The following is an 18,693-nucleotide window of genomic DNA, read 5'->3' as shown; positions in this document are numbered from 1 at the left end:
GGACTCACACCTACTTGTGAAATCCTGCCTTGCCCAGGCAAGTCATCAGACACACAGCAGGGGGTTGGAGCCGGCATAGTCAGAGGCAGGCACAGTCCTTTCAGATGAGAGTGACCACTCCACCCCTCCCTCCTAGCAGAGATGGCTAATCAGGAAATGCAGGTTACACCCCAGCCCACTTTGTGTCACTGTCTGGTGTGAGGTGAAAAACAACCCAACTGTCAAACTGACCCAGACAGGGAATCCACAAACACGGCAGTCACAGAATGGTTTAAGCAAGAAAATGCTCACTTTCTAAAAGTGGCATTTTCAAACGCACAATCTTAAAATCAACTTTACTAAAAGATGTATTTTTAAATTGTGAGTTCAGGGACCCCAAACTCCACATGTCCATCTACTCTCTAGGGGAATCTACACTTTAATCATATTTAAAGGTAGCCCTCATGTTATCCTATGAGAGAGACAGGCCTTGCAACAGTGAAAAACGAAGTTGGCAGTATTTCACTGTAAGGACATATAAACCACATTACTATATGTCCTACCTTATCCATACACTGCACCCTGCCCTTGGGGCTACCTAGGGCCTAACTTAGGGGTGCCTTACATGTAAGAAAAGGGAAGGTTTAGGCCTGGCAAGTGGGTACACTTGCCAAGTCGAATTTACAGAGTAAAAATACACACACAGACACTGCAGTGGCAGGTGTGAGACATGATTACAGGGTTACTTGTGTGGGTGGCACAACCAGTGCTGCAGGCCCACTAGTAACATTTGATTTACAGGCCCTGGGCACCTCTAGTGCACTTTACTAGGGACTTAACAGTAAAACAAATATGCCAATCATGGAGAATCAATTACGTACACATTTTAAACAGGAGCACTTGCACTTTAGCACTGGTTAGCAGTGGTAAAGTGCCCAGAGTAACAAAAACAATAAAATCAGAGTCCAGCACCCATCAACAACCTGGGGAACAGAGGCAAAAAGTTAAGGGAGACCACGCCAAGGATGAAAAGTCTAACATTCAGCAAAAAGGGAAGGTCACAAATGCGCTAATGTACTTTGAAAAGTGAAGGTTACAAATGGGCTAGCATACAGTAAAGAGGAGAGATCACAAGTAGGCTAGTGTGCAGTGCAAAGGAGAGATCACAAGGGCCCTAGTGTACTGTACAAAGGGGAGGTCACAAGTCTTCCAACGTACAGTGTAATGGGAAAGTCATCCAACCGGCCACTGCCTCTAATTGTCCAACTCACCACTTTCAAGGTCTCCTCGTGCACCTCTATCTCTTGATGCTTGACTGTTTTTACCCTATTTTTCCAGATAGTCTATAAAACTCCTATGATTTTATGACTGATCCCTCTGTTGCTTTCCCTCTTCTAGTCCCTCACTGTGTTCCAGCGGTCACTCACTACCATGCAGATCCAGATCCAGGGTTTGCTGCAGTTTGCGGTTCCGATCTTCCCTTCAGCGCAGGTAAGGGGCAGCGGGCGTTGCATGAGAAAAAAGTACACAGCTTTAAACTGGGGACAGACATTGGAAAGAGAGCGGAGCTGCACACAGGGAACATGCATGCAGCTCCAAGCTCTGCACAAGGAATCAATGTGTTCCAAGCCTAATAAAGGATAAAGGTGTGCACCTGTCAGCCAGGTATGGAGTGCTGGAAAGGAGCACAAAGACTTGCACAGGTCAGATAGGCTTGACTAGTGCAGATATCTTTGCCAGAGCTCTTTATTTCAATGATGCTTTTCATAAATTATCATAACTTATAAAACAATTTAGTAAACATTCTTATACAATTCATCAGCAGCTGCTAAAGAGATCTCTTGATTAGCTTTAAAATGTATGCACAATCATTTTTAGGGTCGAGCCCAGTCGCTCTGGCCTGTAGTAATCTTTCTGTGGGCTTTTAACCACTCCCACTCTTGCTATTCATTCTTTGGTGTGCTTGTTTTAAATGCTTCATTTTTATTGGTGTATTTTGTGAAATGTCCCTCCTTTGTGTGCTGAGTTCCATCCCAGTTGATTTCACTAAGTTAACATTTTTGTTACGTCACGCTCTCTCCTGTTACAGCGTGTGATGGCCCCTCCTCCTCTAGACATTCATGCAGGGAGCCAATAACTCTTGCGCTCACACTCACGGCAGCTATGGCGCTTTGAATTGATTTGCTTATGTCAACTGTTTTACTTTTCATTTTCAATTTATGTGGCAAGAAAAGTCTAGTAAGGGATTTACAACGCTAATAGCTCTAAGATGAGCAAGCATGAGACCCATTGCATTGCAGATGCTTGTTTCATGTGTAGTCAAAGGCTGCCAGCTCACTCATACAACCCTAGAGCCCAGTGGCATCTTTCCCAGAAGAGATCACTGCCTTGCACATGATTTTCTGTAAGATTTCCTTATACATTAAACTGTCAAACTGTCTACTTTGTTAAAAATACATTCATAAGACAAAGGTTTATACATTTTTCAAAAGGAGCAACCATCTTTCATTTGATGGCATGTAAGGAAGCTACATGATCAAACGGCAATGGTTTATGCAGATGGCTTCTGTGAGTGAAAAGCGCGCAAATGCATTTCAGAATACAAAATAACTATCTCATAGCTCACTGTGCGGGCTTCCACTTTCCTGATTAGGCTACAATGCAGTCTGGGATACACCCCTTGTGTGCTGCCCCCATCTAAGGACGTCAATGAGGGGTAGCAGCTGCTGTCCCTGGCACTGCCCTTGCTACTCCTGGCACTTTCCTTCACTTCATTGGTCATGAAGGCAGCAGAAGGAAGAGAAAAGTAACTTTTCTGTAGTGTCCAGTCCTTGAGCACCGCTTAGACATTTCACAGCACATTGCAGGCTGTTAAGGGGCTAAGGGAGGAAGCAAGGACAATCCTCTGATGTCATCAGGTGGTCAAATGGGACATGGTGTTCTTCAGCGACCTCTAGTGCTTTGGTGAATTGTTGTCATAGCCATTCATTCTGTGTCCAAATTCTCAGGCATCCGCAGATGGATCCTGTAAAAAACATTTGTAAATGGTAGTCTAGGATTGTCCTCCCAAACTTTCTCTCATCTCCTCATTCGCTTGCCTATGAGCACCTCTCTTTGTGCCTCACATTCTTCCAGCTTCTCTCTTTCTCTGTTCCAGAAAGACCTTTTGGGAATCCAGCAGATTTTGAACTCATCAGAATCCACGCTTCACCAGCTCACTGCCTTGTTGGACTGCCGCGGGCTGCACAAGGTAAAGTAACCACACTGACTGTTTACACTGTGGCCGAACTGATGCACAGTTGAGTAAAGCTTCTATACCCTTCGGTTGTGAACATGCCAGGCATACAAGTTTGAAAATCAATACCTGATTACACTTCAGAAATGATCACAAAAACAGTTTGTGTGAGGTGTGCCCGCACTAAGTGTCACAACCGAGCTTTGCAGGGTACGGGAAAAATAAATAGGTTGTTCACTTGAATACAATCTAAAACTGGAGACACTGGCTTGCCTTTGACGTAGACCTCTCTGTTGTGCCCTGAAATGCTTCATGCCTTTGACAGTGCATCATGATTGACATTTGTAAATTCCACCATCATGCTTCTTTCATGGGCACGTGCTGCATACTATACGTATGGTGCGGTGGACCCACTATCACTCTGATAAACTGTATGATAGTTCTGCCTAATTTGCGATATTGCGGATGGTATTAACCTCAATAACTATCAGATAAGATTCAAAACAACATTAAAATGCAGTCAATAAAAAAGGACTGATTCAAAAATAAATTAGGAAAAATCATGAAAGTTGATCACAATTTAATGTGCAATACAGGAAAAAATCCTCATTTTGAATCGGTTAACTGCATGAAAATCAATTGCCATGATGGCCATTAGTTACATAAACAATTGCAAAATGGGCAGACTCTGGACAATTAGACCAAGTTTCAAATGTGCTTCAAATTAGTAGAATAATCAGACAGCAACCCTAGACGCTCAGCAACGAGTCAGGCTCGGCCCCAAATTTAGGGGTTTGTAAAGCCATTCTCCTCATGAGAAAGCATGGAAACTGCAAAATGAGCATGATGTGAGCATTATTATAGCAAATCACATTTCATATTTCTAAAACGTCACATAACCCTACCATCTTAGCATTATACTGCTTCATGGATATTGATTTGCCCTTTCTGACCTCATGTCATTGGGAGGTGTCACAACAAACTAGTTACATAGACAACAGAAAAGAATCATTAATGAATGCACTACAGTGTGCTAGCAGGAAGAGACTTGGAAATCAGCAAAAGATTTCCTCCAGCAAGTTCTTCGAGAAAAGTATGCTGTATAAAATAAGTGCACATCTCCCTGCGTGTGGTGTCAAGTGAGAAATGTAAACACACCAAAAATCATAATACTGCAGCCCTTTTAACAAAGATGGAGTTAAGGCCTTACCAAGGTCTAGTTATTCTAAGCCAGAAAAACCCATTAAGCACACAATAATTATATTGTTTCAATTGCAATAGGTTCATGTTACCAAATGTATGGATTCTAATGTAGAGCAACTAATATTAAGGCACGCATGTTTCAAATGTGGAATACCTTCTTCAGTACTATGACTGCTTATATGTGTCATTCTACGAGATATATTGACTATTTCAGGAGTAAATTTAATGTTATTACTAATGCAGTTCATGGTGTCACGAGGGACAGTGCCTTTATGGGTTTGGTCGCTGAGGTGAAACTTCATGGCCCTACAAAAATAACCCACATTTTCTGACTCCCTTCATTGTTATAATGCTTTAAGGATTAATTTTAGACGTGTGGAGGAAAGGTGATGTAGTAGTAGGTTTATTCGGCTGTGTAACGGAAGTGCGGGGCAGTGAATTCTTCCCCCCCTGTGAGAATAAGTGGATGTAATGTAAAGTGATTACATATTTTGGAGACCGGTAGACGGCATTGCTCTAGAAGGCCCTTGCAGATGTGTTACGAAAAGAGAAAACATTTAATGTATTGGTGCATTGTATGTGTGCAAGTGGATTAGGGTCAGCCCTGCTGTCACTCTGCTGTCCCTGTGGATGTCACGGCACTGATGTAATCTTGTCCTCGCAGTGGCCCATCTGTTGAAGGGGTCTGACGTGATCCTATTCAGCGCTGCACTTAGACACGAGGGACAAAGCTTATGGTTGTGGTGAATCCTGAAGGGGTACAGAGGGCTGTATATCCAGACAGGGGTTGTACAATGCCCTCACTTGGGAAAGTTAAGAGGTGCAGGGAGCTAATCCAAGATCACCTTCAAGAGGCTGGTAAAGCCACCCAGAGCATCACTTCATAAAAGTAGTTAAATTAATAACATCAATTAATTTTATTTTACTTTGACCAGCTTATCTCTACATGTATTGACCACACTGTAGATTCCTGTGGCAACCAACATTTTAAACTTTGGACTTGTTCAAAAACAAATGAGGAGAATCAATTTTGTACTACTCTGCTACTTGGACTGTGGGAAATGGAGCAGTAGAAATTACGAAATAGTTTTTGAACCAGTTCAAAACTGGAGGAAATGGTTAGTAAAATCATTACTTTTAAATGTGATTGTTCGAGTTGCACGCATAAGATGTATACACTGAGCACACTTTGTTAAAAAAAAAAAAAAACGGAGCCCACTGATCTCACATTATTTTTGCTTAGAAATCGTCGACACTGATTTTGTATTACATTAGCACCCTTTTCCACATTTTAAAAACAGAAATAGTTTTTACAATGACTCAAAACGACATAATATGGCTCAAAGGTTCTTGCAGTTTTTGAGGCCAAGGATCTCCGAATAAAAAAGAAACTAATGTTCCTATTACACATGAGAGCAGCAGACCTCAGTCTAGAACGGGCTGCAGTTTCATCACTCTAAGGCAGTGGTCCCCAACTTTTTGACTTCTGTTGACTCCCTCTTTATCATTACTGGAGCCCGGGGACCCCCACTGAATCATTATTGGAATCCGTGCACCCCCACTGAGACATTACTAAAAGCTGTGGACCTAATCTGTTAATATTATTGAAATTTCTAAGCTGTCGCAGACCCCCAGATGCAGGTACGCAGACCCCCAGGGGTTCCCGGACCACAGGTTGGGCACCACTGCTCTAAGGAAAACAATCAGCTTTGTTTTTGAGTCTGACACTCTATAGCATACATTCCTTAGTTAATTGCCTATGAGTACTGTGTGTTTACTGTTCATGTAGTTTGAGAGGACTGTATACCTCCACCATATCAGCATGAGGCCCTCCTACATCCCACCAGTGGCAGCTTTTCATGCTCCACCACTGTGGACTCATCACCACTACAGTGCAAGCAGTTCAGATGCTGTTTATCAGCCTGTGGCAATTGGTAGTGAAAAGAGACAGGGGTGTTGGAGCACTGAAGGGTTTATGCTATATTACAGTGCCTCTTTTCAATCCCCTCTGTTGTAGGACTACCTGGACGCCCTTGTTGGAATCTGCTATGATGGGGTAGAAGGGCTGATGTACCTGGGCTTGTTCTCGATCCTAGCGGCTGTAGCCTTCTCCGCCATGGTGTGCGCGATACCGCAGGCCTGGAAACACTGTGCAGCCCGGTGAGTGTGGTAGAGGACAGGTTTCCTAAAACTGTGGAGAGAGGAGAAGTGGTCAGGTGAGAAGGACGGGAGCATTACTGCTAAGGTGTATGGACAGATCGATTTATTGGGGGTGGGATACCAGTTGTGTCCTGCTTTGCACTGGGATACTGTGCCATCTTTTTTCTTTGAAAAATGCTTCTGTGCAAACATGTTGAAAAACGAAATTGTACACAGCTTACGGTAAGGGATGCCATAGTACCTGCATGTTTCTGCTCTCGTTACTTTGCCATGACAAATTACAGCTGTGAAATTATCCAAAGGTAATGTAATTACTTAGTATAACGTGCTACAGTTTACATTCAATTACATTTCCTAGTGCCTCTTAAGAAAAGCCTTAATTATTCCATTACACTTTATAGATATTTCATTTTTTTCTAACTTTTTTAACCTTGATTGAAATAATGTGTGTTTCTGTTGCTAAAAAAAAGAAATTGAGAATTGATGACTAATAACTTTGTTAACCCTGTGCTTCTGTAATGTATGTATACGTGTGTGTGTGTGTGTGTGTGTGTGTGTGTGTGTGTGTATATATATATATATATATGTGTGTGTGTTTGATGACCAATGTGCCTAAGCTTAAAAACGCTCCACCCAAACAACACTGCAAACTGGGCTATAAATGGAATTTGATGTGGGCCTGAGACAGATGCTGTCTATAATAATTGTCTCTGCCAGACTTTGTATCGCTAGAGCTTGAGTTTCTCCATCACCTCCTAGGATAGTGGAGTGGTTGGCTGCTATTTGACAAACATATGAGTTTGAGTTAGCTCTGGCTAAAGCAGGGGTGCCCGTTTTATTAAAAGACTAGAACTAAGTTGGGATCTACTGAATAATGTGCATGTATGAAAACTGAGTCGGCCAGGGTATGATTCATAAAATCACATGAGCCTGACACATTATTTTGTACAATTTGGCATTTGAGATGCTCCAGCCTTCCTTCACCCTCCCCATCTGGTGTTATTTGTTGTCATTGAAAAGTTTATGTTCTCGTTACTTTTATTTTTGGTGTGCTATCCCCATGTCATTCAGTTATCTGATATTTTTTATTTTCTCTATTCATTTCTTATTTCTGTATTTTTTTTATTTTTACCACGATCTTCTGACAAAAGAAAGCAATGAAAATATTTAAAAAAATAATATGAATGTGGTAGGCATGGGAGAAAGATCAGTTTAATTCCACCTCCTCTGAGATGAAGGAAAACACTCCTCGTAAGAGTGTGGTAGGTTTCTAGAAGGGATACCAGTGTGTGCCTGCTCCGTTCAACCTTTTGTATATTCTTGGCCTAGGCCTCACTCTCACAATGCCAATGCCCACATTTTCCGCGAACCATACTAATGTCACTCTATGCCAGTGCTAATAAACTGAACCCACAAAAATGAATGTCCATTATGTTTTTTACATAGAGTCTACTACCTGAAGCTCACCTGTTTTTTAGTGCTTCCAGTCTGGGTACATAAAGTAATTTAGGCCGAGTCTCCGTGACCGTGAGAAACCTAGCGTTCTCCCTGTTGGCTTTAGTAGATTGCTGTTCACATAGATGAGGTCAATGCACACTTGGTATTAGGCTTAGACTCCGTTGAAGAGCATAATACTGTCCCTCCTTAGGCTCTGGTCTTAAGAAGTGTATAAATGGCCTTACTTGGCAATAAAACAGCTTGTCTGTGATGGTACAATTTGCTTAGTTGGGGAAGATGTGATTAGTTCTCTGGTCTTCTGTTGCCACAGCTGGCAACCTAACTTCCAGACCACATTTCTTCACCAGTTTATAATACTTTACCAGTAGTACTTCTGGTCCCTTGCAGACCTCAGAGCAAGGCTGATCACAAAGATCCTAATGCAATAGTTTGCCTTTCGTGTGGTGCCTTGGTTAATGCAATGTCTGAGCCCTCAGGCTTTTGCAGGAGCAAGAGGAGTCTCAGCACCAGACAGGTTATACCAGTCCTACGAGAGGCTCTCGGTGCTGGTAACAAATGCTCCTCCTATGGTTCGTCATGGTAAAGTGCTCGATGCATTCCTACAGTTTGCACCCAAGCTAGGAAGCTGGTGTATCTGCACCCTGAAGGGTTATAATAAATGTCAGGCGTGTGCAGTTCAGTTGCTACAATAATTATGCCAGATTTTCTCAGAGGTTAAGATATTTCAGGTGAGTAAACAGTTTCCGCGAATATCTGAATGTAACTGCAGGTTTTCAAATCGAACCACATCACTTCTAACACAGCCTTTCACCCTCCTGAGCTCAATGTAATGCTGACCAGGGAGTAACTGAATAAGGTAACCAGTGGTTTACATTGCTTTGATGCCATAAGACAGTGGCATAAAGTTCTACAGAAGTCACGATGCAAGGAAAATTGCCACCCTTTCAGGACTGTTGCTCCAGAATGTTAAGTGTGTTCACTAACGTGATTTGTATAAGTTTTTAAAAAGGCACCTCTACCAATCCGCAAACATGGCACTCTTTATTGCTTGCATTTGTACTGTCTGGTAGTGAAAAACCTCTGTGTGGAAATGTAATAAAACGATCCTTTTTAGGGTCGAACGCAAAGCGATCTGTCCCTGTTATCTCTCTACGGGCTTGTAACCGTGCCCATGTCACGCCCATCAGTTTGTTTGGTTCGTGGGCTTGCCTTTTAAAGTTTGCTTGATTTAATTAATGAAAGGCATGCATACGTCATGCCTTTTCTGGTGGTTAGCCTGCCTTGAGCGCACTGGCCAACCACTGAGAACATACGAGGTGCCATGTTTTCCGTATGGTTTCTGGACTCCTTTTTCTCTTTATTTCATAGGCAGTGCGATCTCGCTGGGTTGTAGTCGAGCGCTTTGCATGACATCACCCTGTTACATGGATAATTGCACTTTTGCTGGTTACATGGATAATTGCACTTTTGCCAGTTACGTGGATAATTGCACTTTTGCCGATACGTTTCACTGCGAGCAAACTTCTGTTTCCTTTTGTGTGGTTTCTTTGCGCTCATGGCGACCGTCTGCTCGCTATGTGAAACTGTTTTGCTTTTCAGTTTATGTGGCAAGAAAAGTCTGGTTAGGGGTTTAAAAGACTAATAGCTTTAACTTGAGTAAACGCGAGACCCATTGCCTTGAAATGCTTGTTTAGTTTATGATGTATGGTCTAATGCTGAACAATGATTGTTCCATGGTAGGTAACATATCAAAATGCAGATTTCAAAACTGAAGATGGAAAAAATATAGTTTTTTTAAAACAAATCGGTTTTAAAGAGATTACCAAATTCACTTCGTATCCATTGTGGGGTTTGGTTTAACTTGCATCTTAGACTCCAGGCATATATTGGGGTAAGTGCTGGATGGCAGACTTAAGTGATGGTTAAACATTTTGCGGATAGAAATGTGTATTGTCTTTATTTTTGCAGTCCACACTTTTGAGTGTGTTTTTGTTGTAGCCTACGTTTTTGTAGTCTGTATTTTCAGTTTTACTATAAGACATGTTTTGTTTATGACCTCTTCTTCATGAGGGAACCTGGTAATAATTTGAGTCGCCTTCTTAGCCTAATCCAAAAATGAGGCCAGGCTCGCTTGCTTTATTACCGCCTCAGGTGCAGGAGAAGTGCAACAAAAGTGATCCCACTACAACCCCATTTCTTGCTCCTTGCAGGGATCGGGAGTACACCGACATTGATGAGGAGGACCCTTTCAACCCGCAAGCCCGCCGCATTGCTGCCCACAACCCCGACCGGGGGCCGATGCGCAGCTTCTGCAGCTACAGCAGCAGCCTCGGGAGCCAGACCAGCCTTCACCCCCCGGCACAGACCATCTCCAATGCACCAGTCTCAGAGTACATGTGAGTGTCTGACATATTTGATGGCAAACTCTCCGCAATCTGTTATAAATGCTGCCCTGAGCAGAAGGGTTACAATTATTCAGCAGCAGTCAAGATCCAGTTAGTACTAGGTTTAATACAGGTAGTCTGTCACTAGAGAGCAGCAATACATTTTTTTGTAAACGCTACTCCCAACATACTATATAGCGCATATGGACCTCTGCACCGACGGTTACAATGAAAGTATCCATTCCTTCGAGTCCACTTTGTGAAGACAAGTTTACAGCTGCAAACTGATGTTACTAAAAACCAAGTATCTGTACTCAAGCAAGTGCTGCAAACAATACCGGTGGGAAAAGGAATCGTATTCAAACTTGCATGACAATGTACAGAATGTTCTGCGAAAGGTGACCTAAATTGTTATGGCCCAGAAACCGAATTTCATCAATACGTCCCACTGCCTGAGATCTAGTACTCAATCAGTCCTTTAAGGTTCCTGCTTTCAAATACAACAAAAGTGGTAGTCAAGCCTTTGGAACTCAGGGACAACTTACCATCTGAACTTCGCTCAGAGCCGCCTTTGCTGTAATTTAGAATCGCACTGAAAAAGCTTGCCTATTGTTTTACAGCTGGGTTAGTGCGCTATACAACTACCCTTAAATATATAAAAAGATAGTGGAATTTGTGTCATAACGAGCCATACATTGCTGAATCGTGTGCAATAAAAGACACCTCATTTTAGGGCAAAATGTGAAAGAGGCCAGGAGTTAAAAAATCCCAGAAAGTAGACATTGTGTTGGATGATAATGATGATGATACACGTAACTAGGTCATAGATGTTAATTTTTAATTGGAAATGTGTATGGTAGGGTTACTAGCATAGAGGCCCGTTCAGGTGAGGTGTGTGTGAAATCAGTAAATGAACTCGGTGCCAAAGGTAATTATACCAAAGTGCAAATCATCTGTTCCTGAGGTGGTTTTATTTTCTGGGAGTTACTACTGATTCATTTTGAGAGCTGCTTCCTAAGTTTTGAAGAATAGGTTGAGTGCGCTCCATGTATGTTAAGTTTCGTATTTTTTTGGTTTTGACTCTTTCGGACCTTTATAATGGCATCACGTAAGTAGACCAATTTCTTTTGAAGCAGCTGGTACAAGGCAGTTTGGTTGGTATTCTCATCAGCCTACCTTGTGCATAGAGCTGAATTGAGTAGGCCATTATATGGTACAAAAAACCCTGTGAGGTACCTGTGTAACACACTCAGCCTTTTACCTTCTGATGTCGATAAGATGTATACTATTTACAAAAGTTTATACTTGATATTGGTGCTAATTGTTAGTTTAGTTCGGATTACCTGCTCTTTAAATAATATAATGTGCTGTTATTTTATGAAACAGTCCCCTGATCAGTGGTGCAGCTTACTAACAAAGCTATGGTTTTCTAGGTGTAAGATGGTGTAGAGGGTGTACCTCAGAGCACCATGTCGCAGTATTACACTTTGTTAAAGAAAAGTGCATTAATGTGTATTTTAGCTAAGTGGCTGGTGAAGTTGGTGTGCATTTTGAAAAGCTGGTGCAGAAGTCAGTCAAATAAATAAAGATGCAGGAGTGAGTTTTGCTTCCATCATGATAATTTATGTTTTGGTACAAGGCTGTAGCAGAAAATAAGTCAAGAGGGAATAAGATATTCCTGAGGCTTTTTGAGAGCACCATGCACAGTTACTTGTCTCTGGGAAAATTCAGTGGCTGGGGTATGGCCTTGATGTGGAGAAGCAACATTAACATGGAGTTGAGGCTATTAGAAAGGGGAAAGAGAACATGATGTTGGTGTTGTGTGGAAAAACACGCCTGTAGAGCACAGCATATCGGTTTGCATATTCTTATGCCTGTGACAAATCTGTTTGTAAGTGGTCAAACGATGGATTTTTTAGATATTTATTATGTCGACCAAAAATGTAAGCCCTTGTCATTTTCTGTCTCTCTATAGGAACCAGGCAGCATTGTTTGGAGGAAACCCTCGCTATGAAAATGTCCCCCTGATCGGAAGGGGGTCCCCGCCCCCCACGGTACGCTGGGCCTCTGAGGCCAAGTCTGTTCTTTAGGATCTGCCCTGTTTTGTTCTTAACGTTAATTTGAAGTTTTGTGTGCATTTTCACTTCTCTATAAGGAGGTCACGCCTACTTCTGGAGACGGATACTAATATTTTTGCTACCACTGTACATACCAGACCCTCACCAGAGAGACGGACAACATAATATGTTGAGTCACATCCATTGTCATCACTGTGTATTGTGAGTCTGACCGCAGTAGATACTTACAAAAATGCATTAAAACATCACACTGTCAAATAACTTGTGATATTGCATAGACTCTTGGTGGTGATTCAAACGTTTTATTGGCCAATCTCAGTTATGTTTTTGAACACCAGAAACAGTTTTTTTGCAGTGTGCCATGCTGTGCAATTCTTTGCAAAAGAGCTACATTTCCATTAGAGCAAGTAACAAACATGCAGGACAGTCCTGAACCAATAACACCTCAACAGATGAAAAGATGGTGCAAAATTCAGCTTTTCACTTCTTTAGATGGTGCATGTTGTTGGTAAATCCTCTCATCAAAATGTGAATTCTCTGACATTGGCTGGTAATGACTCACAGCCAGTAAACACTATAGCCTTAGAACCCGCCGTAGCGGGCTCTACCGGCTATTAAAGGCCCGCTCCCCGTGTTAAATGCCCGAGCCGAAGGCGAGGGCATTTAACAAGGGAGAGGGACTTTAATAGCCGGTAGAGCCCGCTACGGCGGGTTCTAAAGCTATTAGAACATTCTGCCACACAGGGCAGAATGTTCTATCAAAAAAAAAAAAATGTTCACGGAGCCCGAGGGGATTTAAATCCCCTCAGGCTCCGTGAGGCTTTGTTCACAGCTGTTGCTGTGAACAAAGCGAACATTGGAATGTTGGCCCTGAGGGCTTTTACCGGCCTGTAAAAGCCCGCAGCAGTCCATTGTCTTCAATGGACATGCCAACTTTCCAATGTTCTAATATAGCCTTAGAACCCGCCGTAGCGGGCTCTACCGGCTATTAAAGGCCCGCTCCCCGCGTTAAATGCCCGAGCCGAAGGCGAGGGCATTTAACAAGGGAGAGGGACTTTAATAGCCGGTAGAGCCCGCCACGGCGGGTTCTAAGGCTATTAGAACATTCTGCCCTGTGTGGCAGAATGTTCTATCAAAAAAAAAAAATGTTCACGGAGCCCGAGGGGATTTAAATCCTCTCAGGCTCCGTGAGGCTTTGTTCACAGCTGTTGCTGTGAACAAAGCGAACATTGGAATGTTGGCGCTGCGGGCTTTTACCGGCCTGTAAAAGCCCGCGGCAGTCCATTGTCTTCAATGGACATGCCAACATTCCAATGTTCTAATTTAAACAGTAAAATAAATTGACCTTTAACCTTTGGACAGCATGATTATTATAGCTTTGTAGCCCGCCAAGGCGTGCTATACCACCCATTAATTGCCCTTCCAGTGTTAAAGGCTAGAGACAAATGCGAGGGCCAAAGGCGAGGGCCTCTAACAAGGGAGTGGGCCTTCAATGGCCAGTATAGCCCAGCTATAGGCGATTAGAACATTAAGCCACTAGAGGGCAGAATGTTCTCATTAGTAAAACAAAGGCCTCATGGAGCCCGAGGGGGTTGAAATCCCCTTGGGCTCCTTGATGCCTTTGTTCTCAGCAACAGCTGTGAAAGGCAAACATTAGAACTTTGATGCCAGCCATTAGATGCCCGGAGCAATCCGTTGTCTGCAATGGAGTGCTCAACATTCCAATATTCTAATTTAAATTAGAACATTGGAATGTTGGCATGTCCATTGAAGACAATGGACTGCTGCGGGCTTTTACAGGCCGGTAAAAGCCCGCAGCGCCAACATTCCAATGTTAGCTTTGTTCACAGCAACAGCTGTGAACAAAGCCTCACGGAGCCCGAGGGGATTTGAATCCCCTCGGGCTCCGTGAACATTTTTTTTTTTTTGATAGAACATTCTGCCCTGTGTGGCAGAATGTTCTAATAGCCTTAGAACCCGCCGTAGCGGGCTCTACTGGCTATTAAAGTCCCTCTCCCTTGTTAAATGCCCTCGCCTTCGGCTCGGGCATTTAACGCGGGGAGCGGGCCTTTAATAGCCGGTAGAGCCCGCTACGGCGGGTTCTAAGGCTATAGTGAAAACCGAGGTTTTAATTGAGATTTAACGAAACTTGAAAGCTAACAAAAAAGAAAATCTGTTTTTTCAGCCATATGGATTTGACTTTTGTGATAAGTGCAGTTTACCTTTTAACTTTTGTTTTATTTTGCATCTGACTTTTTCGGAGCTAAGTTCCATAATATAAGTAAGTTTTGTTTGTTTTGTTCTGTTGTACATTAGTTCATCATGCCCCACTCTCATAATGCACCCTCATGTTACTCGGCCATTTTCATTTTTGTTGCTACATGAAAATTCATTTTCTTGTCGAACCCTGTCTGTCAAATGTTTCTACTTGGGTCATAATATTTAAATACAGATTTCAGAGAAAATTAAAAACGTTATTTAAGGATAATCCCATAGAACCATTTTTTCGTTTGCATATCCCCTACATAAAAAAGCTCAAGAACAAATATAGGCCCTAAAAAATATATCAAGTATATTGTCTGCTTGTGTATTAATATAATTAGCTGAAATGGATTGAAGTGCCGTAGAATGGAGTAGTGTCAAAGTGGATGGGCGTAGAGTGGTGTAAAATGGAGTGGAGTAGGTTGGAGTATAGTGTTGTAGAGTGGAATGGGATAGAGTGGCGTAGAGTATTATAGAGTTGAGGTGCATAGAGAATTTGGATATCCTCCCTTAAATATGGTTTAATTCTTAAATCTTTCTACTCCAAAGTATAGCTTCCTCCTTCCACTCATCCCACATAAAACAGGATTTTCTGCATACCTGAACATGGTCAAGAAAATGATTGTATTACATTGGTTTCTTTGTTTAGTAATTCTGCCCAACAAAGATATAATTTGTATGTTATTTTATTTCACTTGATCTGTTTAACTACTCCTTGTTAAACCAAGCCTGAAAATGAGCATTCTCCTGCTTCTTAAAATTATTTTTCTCAGTCGGTCTTCCAAAACGATGTTTGTTAAAGTTGATTTTCAGGGCTTTGAAGCACACAACTGCAGGGGGGCATTTCAAATAACATAAATTATTTCACTCTTTCTTGACTTTTTTTTGTTCCCTGTTATAAATTACATAGTGTTTATCCTGCCACCTACATAGTCCAATAGATAAATGGCTGCAATGCTTTAAAGGATGGCCTGAACATCATCTTTACCAATCTTTTCATTTCAGAGAGAGATTTAGAGACTGACTGGCTCTCTCAGTTGAGATGGATGGTCTGAGAAAGACTCAGTATTGTGTCACTACATTGCTGATTTTGAAGCAGTGGCCAGCTGATAAGTCTCTTGGTATCAGCTTATGGCCCGTCTGTCTTTGTTGCTGAAATATTACTTTTCCAGCAGCTCCTGAAGCATATTCTGTGCACTTGCATTACCACTGCCCAACAGTGTCCTCTTAAATCACCTTTACCCCCTTTGCCAATGCACTTCAAGGTGCACTGTCGTCTCCCACAGAACTGTTTCTGGTTGTATTAGGATTTGGGGCAAAATATGGCACAGATGCCAATTTCTAGAACAGGCAGTGGCAAAACCTGTAAGTTTTGCCTATGTGAGAGCTATTGGCTATCTCAATGTAATTTAGCCATGCCTACGTCAGCGTAGCTGTTGTTCAGCAAGGCTAAAAGTTAATGACAGAGAAGACAGTGGAGTGGTGTAGAGTGGAGTACAGGGCCGTAAGTGGAGTGGCTTAGAGTGTCATGGATGGGTATAGAGTGGAGTGTCATAGAGTGGAGTACAGTGTCGTGGAGTAGCGTGGCACAGCGTGAAGTGATAGAGTATTGTAGACTGGAATGGGGCAGAGTGTCATGAAGTGGTGTGGAGTAGAGTGTCATGGAGTGGTATAGAGTGGTGTTGTTGTGGAGTGCAGCAGTGGTGTGGAGTAGAGTGTCATAGTTTGGATTGGTGTGGAGTGGTAGTGTGTGTCATAGAGCGTTGCAGAGTGGAGTGGCATTGAGATGGCTGTTGTAGAGTGGTGTAAAGTGTCATGAAGTGGAGTGCTTAGAATGAAGTAATATTGTGAAGTGGATGGGTGCAAAGTGAAGTTAAGTGATGTAAAATGGAGTAGAGTGGAGCAGGTTGGAATATAGTGTTGTGCAGTGGGAGAGAGTGGCGTAGAGTGGACTGAAGTGGCTTGGTGTAGAGTACTGAAGAGTGGAGGGGTGTAGACTGGAGTGACGGAGGGTGTTGTAGGGTGGAGTATGCATGATGTGGTGGTGCACCGCCTTTGAAGACAACACATTTTCAATTGACATTACCGTTACCTTTGCACAGGCATACACTTTAGCTGAAAAAACTATACAACATACAAATAATGTGTGGAAATCAACGTCACGTAGTGTATTGATTTGTTTCATCATATTAAAATATTTGTTCATGCCACACTCAAGAATTGAAAAAAAAGGTGCTTAATTTGTGCTTTCACAAGTCTGACACATTTTAAAAGATTTTGTACAGTTCATTTACTGGCATTTACATTTTGAATTAGAAAAAAATAATACCCTTTCCCTTTAACACCCCCAATACCCAGCAAGATTGTCACATAAATCATCTCACTTTGCAGTCAGAGAAATAAAAGTAAACAGCAACCTCCCTCCGAAGACAGAAACTAACATTTGACCTCTGTCTTTGAATACACAGCAAACATAACAAGACAAAAGCAAAATTTAAAGGCATGTTTATTGGTCATTAACTTCTGAACTCCAGTATGGTTACTTGGTGGTGCTTCAGCACCCCCTACTTCCACCGCCTATGGCATGGGCATGAAATTGAGGAAGAAGATTGCTTGTTATACTGTTAGTAAAGAGCACTGACCAAAATAAACAAGCTTGTAGACAGAACACTGTTCCTTAGAGACATGTAAGATTGATGAACGGGTAGTAGCAGAGATAAGTAGAATCAGTCAAGCAGAAAGATAGGAGGCAAGAAACCTTTTTCAAGAAATACAGCAAATTTTCTGTTTCCTTAACTAACGTACGAGAGAGCCAGCTGAAAACATGTACCGTTGTGGAGTGCCTTTCCAAAAATAAAGAGTTCTCAGAAAAGAAGCACTTGTGGAAGAATACAATGAGTCAGTCAAAGATGTGGTGAACAGGCTATGATCCACGAGAGAAACAAAGAGATGCTGGACATCCTAAAACAAAGAAAGTTAGCAAATGTGACCTACAAAACACAAAACCAATAGTAAGCAATGCAGAAAATGTATTTCTAGGGAATCTTTCAGCATGTCCTCAATACATCTTTTCCACCAGACAGCTCTGCTGTCTGGTAGGCTTCAACCTAAAAATGATACTTACTGGATTAGAAGACAGTCTTGCCTAATTGTGAATGTACTCTCAAGTTGCTGTCGAACACATATCATTTTCATTTAACTCCCCTGCTGTTCTTTCCTTTCGTCATGTGGTTGTAGCTGTATTTGTGCAGGACTGTCATGGGGTGTCCAGAGACTGGATTAGTAGCAGTTAAATGAATGGCTGTCTTTATAGTCAAGGTGTATGAGCTGCAAGCTAGCTCTCTTCCAGGGATTCCCTGCCCCGTATGCATGGTGCAAACACATAGCACAGTCATGACAAGTTAATGTTGAAGTGGAAGCAGAGAGGCACACAACATAAAGTTTGAAAATCTCCCCGTGTGAGCAAACACGCACACCACCCCCCTAGCATTTCACTGCTTAACGTCTGCAGCATTCACTGACAGGGACACCGTATACAGACATGTACACGTTTAAGGACGCAGAACTACATACACTCACATACAGATATACTAACCTTCAGGAAGTCGTAAATCAGACATGCAAATACTCCAAGATGCTCCTAACAAATTTTAGAATAAGGTCATGTACACTTCCCCAGTGTTTATTTTTAACTGAACAATTTCAGCAGTTTTGGGACTCCCAAGTCATCAGATATTATCTCAGTACAATTAAATGACCCCCCCGCCCATGTGTGAGGAGGTGAAGCATTTTATTGTTGTATCACTTGTAAATGCTTCGCTGCTAAGGGCACCAAGTCCTGGATCAATAAAGTTAGTCACAGATAGATGCCGGGTAACACTGACTCAGCCTCTCGTCATCCTGAGGTCAATAAAATGAGCAACACTTTTTAAAG

General features: G+C 42.2%; 1 protein-coding gene across 1 annotated transcript in view; it reads left to right on the top strand.

Moving 5' to 3' along the window:
* Positions 1 to 18,693, top strand: part of TTYH2 (tweety family member 2) — a 274,070-nt gene that overhangs the window by 248,792 nt on the left and 6,585 nt on the right. The window contains exons 9-13 of the mRNA XM_069199802.1: positions 1,378 to 1,470; positions 3,137 to 3,229; positions 6,435 to 6,577; positions 10,246 to 10,431; positions 12,395 to 12,473. Coding sequence (XP_069055903.1) covers positions 1,378 to 1,470; positions 3,137 to 3,229; positions 6,435 to 6,577; positions 10,246 to 10,431; positions 12,395 to 12,473 — 594 coding nt within the window. The remainder of the gene's footprint in view (positions 1 to 1,377; positions 1,471 to 3,136; positions 3,230 to 6,434; positions 6,578 to 10,245; positions 10,432 to 12,394; positions 12,474 to 18,693) is intronic.

The sequence above is a fragment of the Pleurodeles waltl genome, chromosome 7 (assembly GCF_031143425.1).
Source record: "Pleurodeles waltl isolate 20211129_DDA chromosome 7, aPleWal1.hap1.20221129, whole genome shotgun sequence".
Taxonomy (NCBI): Eukaryota; Metazoa; Chordata; class Amphibia; order Caudata; family Salamandridae; genus Pleurodeles; species Pleurodeles waltl.
This window is presented reverse-complemented; position numbering and strand designations above follow the sequence as displayed.